This window comes from Penaeus chinensis, chromosome 13 (genome assembly GCF_019202785.1).
Source record: "Penaeus chinensis breed Huanghai No. 1 chromosome 13, ASM1920278v2, whole genome shotgun sequence".
Lineage (NCBI taxonomy): Eukaryota > Metazoa > Arthropoda > Malacostraca > Decapoda > Penaeidae > Penaeus > Penaeus chinensis.
This window is the reverse complement of record NC_061831.1, coordinates 29,008,887-29,014,513: the sequence shown is the minus strand read 5'-3', so window position 1 is coordinate 29,014,513 and position 5,627 is coordinate 29,008,887. Positions and strand designations below refer to the sequence as shown.

At 43.0% G+C, this 5,627-nt stretch overlaps 1 protein-coding gene across 4 annotated transcripts in view; it reads right to left on the bottom strand.

The window, feature by feature from the left end:
* Positions 1–704: 704 nt before the first annotated feature.
* The window catches only part of LOC125031705 (regulator of nonsense transcripts 2-like), a 37,342-nt gene continuing 32,419 nt past the window's right edge, over positions 705–5,627 (bottom strand). For all 4 annotated transcript variants that reach the window (XM_047622612.1, XM_047622614.1, XM_047622613.1 and 1 more), the window contains exons 22-25: positions 2,394–2,652; positions 2,090–2,235; positions 1,854–1,946; positions 705–1,426 (exon numbers count right to left, since the gene is read on the bottom strand). In XM_047622612.1, coding sequence (XP_047478568.1) covers positions 1,316–1,426; positions 1,854–1,946; positions 2,090–2,235; positions 2,394–2,652 — 609 coding nt within the window. In that variant the 3' untranslated portion in view covers positions 705–1,315. The remainder of the gene's footprint in view (positions 1,427–1,853; positions 1,947–2,089; positions 2,236–2,393; positions 2,653–5,627) is intronic.

The following is a 5,627-nucleotide window of genomic DNA, read 5'->3' as shown; positions in this document are numbered from 1 at the left end:
CTAAAAGGATGTTTGCCTAACTCTAAGCACATTTACATTTGTACCACTACAAAAGTCCATCTATACCACTATCCACTAAAATCTCGACCTGAAAAATATATTGTAGTCAGGGATGGTCCTGAAAGTGCAGAAATCCTGATAAGTTCTTTCTAAGTTTGGTAAATGATAGAGGTGTTGTACCATATTCTGTGGCACTGTAATGAATTATGGAAGGGCCTGATACAGTTTTACATCTGTATAGGGAAGCTGACGTCTTTGAATTTGAAATTAGAAAACAAGAATGTATGACAGCTTGCAATCAACTGGAATCCCATTAAAATGTGGCACATATGTGACATTGTTTACAGATAAGACGAAGGAACTGATTAGCGAGAGAAGAATCTTAGGGGTATAGTCAAGAGTTATTATTAGAGGATGTAAGTAAGATGGCCTATACCTTGGAATCTGGTACAATATTTGGCTCCATAAAATTATTGGGTGGGGGGGATTTTGCCCTAGTGAAATGTATTTTGACATGCCTTTTTGTGTGAGGGTTTAAATAATATGATGAAAAAACTAACATAATTTATGAATGTCTGATGGTATACAATTTACCCTGCAAAAACATTCAAATATTTTTTGCAGCTTTACCCTGTGAGAATGCATTTTAGTTATTAAGTTATTATTAAAAAATAACTCTGAGGTTAAAAAAAAAACAAAAGAAAAATAATTTTTAACTTCTATTTCATTTTCATCAACAGATTTCATTCACATGTGAATAATAATTTCCTATTTGCACATATGTTCACATTTACATTAACATTCCACAACATGGAAGACTACAATAACCAAATATACTTGTTACAACAATGAAACAAAGGAATAACATCATCTATGGAAAAATATTGAGAAACATTCTGTCTCTTTTAAAGAGACTATCAATGTAGTTTTGCTTACAGCCCTAATATCAAAATAAAATATTGATAGCTGCAGAAGCAAAGGACAGTATTTGTGATATATGCAAAGTAAAACAAAATAAGAAAAAAAAGCAGGTAATTGTAGCAATACCAATAAAAACTCCATATTTCACACTGCATAAAAAGTACATTTTATGGAAGTTAATACAAATCCACGATGGTCTAATACTGCAGACGCAGCAACATTGGTCTATCATTGCAATGACTTGAGAACCATACACTGACCGTAATATATCAAAACTAATTTTATTGTTTCAAATCTGAAAACTTTGAAGTATAAGCATCATAGTTAAAAGAATAACCAAATATCTGATCACACAGAAAAGTTTGATAGAAGACAAAAAGAGAGTTGAATTGCCTCATCTAATCTTTTTGGGACCAAATATGAGGTCTGCATCGGGTGCTCCCTTAGGGTGCTGATATTTTGGTCGTCTGTCACGGTTGAAGTTCATTGTGGCTGGTCTCTGGGCCTAGAAGTGCAAGAAATGAGAGATTAACAAATGAAACTGTTTTTTTTTTTTTCCTTTTTTTTTTTTCTTGTGTGTGTGTGTGTGTGTGTGTGTGTGTGTGTGTGTGTGTGTGTGTGTGTGTGTGTGTGTGTGTGTGTGTGTGTGTGTGTGTGTGTGTGTATTATGAATTAAGAAATTAAATACATATTTGGTTGAGCAGTAACTTTACTGGGTTTGGCTTTCAATAATGTCTTTTCTTCTGAGAAATTACAATAGTATATTTCCTCTGACCAATACATTATTCAAGTTCTCCTTACTCATCATATCTTATCCTTCTTTAGGAATAAAGCATAAGCCTACCAACAATAATACATAAAAAAATTATTGCTGAGTATTCCACCTCCAACATACAACTTGTCAGAGCTGAAAACTTCAGACAGCATCTTACCTGTTGCATGATCTCAGCTGCTTCCTCCTCCTCTTGGCGCTCATTGATCTCCAAGGTCATGCGCTTCACTTTCTCCTTCTCTGCTCGTTCAGCCTTTGAATGATACAGACCAAGGTGTGATTTAAAGAGTCTCTACACTGATTTCTTTTCATATTGCTATCATCTCAGGTTGCAAATGGAATTTCTTTCCATTGTCTATTGACCTCTCCTTAAAGAATTAAAAGAAAATTCCTTACCTCTTCCCGGGAACGAAGTTTGGTCACTATCTCTGAATCAAGTGGCATTTCAACATTGTTATACTGTTGCTTATTGCCAGAGCGGGTCATTAGGACAAAGTTCACTACTGGCTTAGTTTCCTCTGTACCCTCTGTCAGTAACTGGTCTGGTTAGAAAAGTGAATGTATTAATAACACAAGAATATTAAGATGACTTCCACGCAAACTGAAATGGTTCACATATGAAAAAAGGGTATCAGGCTCCTTATCTCAGTACTGAATATTTAAATAAAAATGTGCATACTAAATACTGAAACTGACTCACCGTAAGTTTTCTTGGTTGTGGATTTGACATGGACTGGTACGGATATATCAAACTGGCCAGCCTTTGGGATGTTCGATGTGCGCTCCAAGATGCTCTCTGCCATCATGCGGTCAAATGCAGACATAAAGTCATTGTCCTCCTTGCAGTCAACATGCTTGAGGTTAACCTTCATGTCTCCTTCCAGTAACTCTCCCTCTAAGCTCTCTCCTCCTCCTTCGATCTCCTCATAAGCATCTCCTGTTAGTCCGCCTTCACCCTCCTGTGGATAAGGAAGTCAAGCTACACACACACATTATGTATATATATATATATATATATATATATATATATATATATATATATATATATATATGTGTGTGTGTGTGTATATATATATGTGTGTGCGTAGATATATTATGTGTATATAATGTGAATATAATGTGTATATATATTATATGTATATATATGTATATGTATATATGTATTTATATGTATATATATGTATATATATATATATATATATATATATATATATATATATATATATATATATGTGTATATGTATATATGTATATATGTATATGTGTGTGTGTGTGTGTGTGTGTGTGTGTGTGTGTGTGTGTGTGTGTGTGTGTGTGTGTGTGTGTGTGTGTGTGTGTGTGTGTGTGCGGTGTGTGTGTGTGTGTGTGCGGTGTGTGTGTGTGTGTGTGTGTGTGTGTGTGTGTGTGTGTGTGTGTGTGTGTGTGTGTGTGTGTGTGTGTGTTTATATATATCATTGTGGGTGGGTGCTTCATGCTCGGGGTGATGTGAAGCGATGGTGTGGTAGCCTAGTTAGTGTTAAGTGTTTGCATGCCTTCCCGCTTTCAGCTGCCACCGCTGGCTAGCCTGGTGCAAAAAAGGGAGCAGCTATACATAAGACTCCCCTGCCAGCTCATTGCCTCTCCATCATCAAGACTTCTGCAGTGCCTCCTCGTGGCCACCCATGGAAACTAGGTACCTTGCGGTCCTAGGCTGAACTGTGGAGGTTCTTGGAGCAGCAGGAGGCCCTAAAGGTATGGAGCAATGGGCCACCAGCGTGTGGATACGCCCTGGCTTCGTACTAACTCCTGCCCCCGCGCCCCCTGGGGTTTATGGGCGGCTGTGGGGAGGCAGGCCTTGCCAGTGGGCCCCCCCGAGATAACCACTGGCAACAAACCGTTTAGTTGTTGGTGCTGGGGGGAGGGCTAAAGTCCCTCCCACCCAGCAAGTACGGCGGGCAGTGGGTCCCTCTGGGCTGGCGACCGCTGGGACTAGGGTGGGGAGGGGGGTTACCCCCATCCCAGCTGGGTCCCAGCGGCCGCCAGCCTGGCGTGATGCTTGTAGGGGAAAGCCCCAGGAAGCCCTGCAGGCGGACTGTCAAGGTGGGGGCTTTGAACGTCTGTTCCCTGCGACAGGACGATCGGTTACCACTACTATCGAGGGAATTGAAGCAGCTGAGAGTTGAGGCGGCTGCTCTCTCGGAGGTGAGAAGACCTGGCAGCGGCACGATTAGTGTGGGTGGCTACACTTACTACTGGTCGGGCCGTAGCGATGGCCACCATCTCCAGGGAGTAGCCATTGCCATCTCCAGCAGACTTCAACCCTCGGTAGTAGAGGTCACTCCAGTCGATGAGTGTATTATGGTATTGAGACTGAAGCTTTCATTTGACTTCATGTCTCTTATTGCTGTGTACACTCTTACGGATGTATATAAACTTGAGGTGAAAGATGTTTTACGCCAAACTTGCATCTGTGGCAGACAGATGTCCTCGGCGAGATATTCGTATTGTTCTGGGTGACTTCAATGCGGTATCCGGCTGTGATCGAGCTGGCTACAAGATGTCTGTCGGTCCTCATGGCTCAGGAGCTGATGCTGGCTGCGAGAATAGCCTCTTTTTCCGTGACTTTGCTAGGTCCCAGAAATTGAGGATTTCTGGCTCCTGGTATCAGTGTTCTGACCCGTATCATTGGACATGGTACAACGGTACACGTAGAGTGGCCAAGGAGATCGACCACATCCTCGTTAGCACTCAGTGGAGGATCCTCCAGAACTGCAGGGTGTATCGAAGAGCTGAGTTCTGTGGAACTGATCATAGATTAGTTGTGGCTACTCTCTTTAGAACCCCCCCGTCGCCCAAATGAACACCTTAGGGTGTTTCATTTGGAAAGATTGAGGGAGGACAAGTGTACCTGGGGGTTTGCCGAGGCTATCTCTGGTCGTCTCACAGCACTCGAGGGCCTGACAGACCCTGTTCTTATGTGGGATACCTTCAAGTGTGAAACGTTTGATGCAGCTCAGGAATCCATTGGTGAACACCCAAGAACAAGACAGAATTCCATCTCGCAGGAGACACTGGAAGCCACAGATGCTTGTCGTGCGGCTCGACTGTCAGGGGATCGCAACTTGCACCGCTCTCTGGTGCGCAGGACTAGGTCACTGTTGAGAAGGGATAAGGAACAGTTTATCAGTAGTCTTGCAGAGGAGGTCGAAAGCCATTTCTTAGTAAATGACCTTCGTCTTGCCTACCAAGCTCTGAGAAAGCTGAACTCCAAGCCCTCCGCTTAGCAAGTGGCCAGATAATCTCAGATCCTGATGGGGTGCGTGTGCGTTGGGCTGAGTATTTTGAGCAGTTGTATAAGGTTGATCCACCAACAGTTAACATGGATGCGGGTAATGTTGAGACTCCTCTGCCAGACCCACCCATCAGCGAGGATACACCCTCCCTGACCGAAATCAGGGGGGCGATCTCCAAGCTGAAGAGTGGTAAAGCAGCAGTTGTTTGTAGCATCCAAGCCGAATTGTTAAAGGCTGGTGGAGAACCTATAGCAAGGGGCTTGCATGCAGTCCTGTCTGCCATCTGGCAGACTGGTTCCTTTCCCCCTAACCTGCTGAGGGGTGTGGTCATCCCTCTCTGGAAGGGGAAAGGGGATCGGTGGGACTGCAGCAATCACCGAGGCATTACACTACTCAGTGTACCAGGCAAGGTACTCACGCACATCTTACTGAGACGTATCAGGGACCACCTGTTGAGGCACCAAAGGCTGGAGCAATCTGGATTCACTCCTGGTAAGTCCACAATAGACTGCATCCTGGCGCTTTGAATCATTATAGAGCGCTGTCGTGAGTTCGGACGTGGGCTGCTCGCAAGAAGGTGTTTGACACAGTGCATCACGAATCTCTCTGGGAGATCCTGAGACTAAGAGGAATTCCAACAAGGATTTTTGGACTAATAGCAA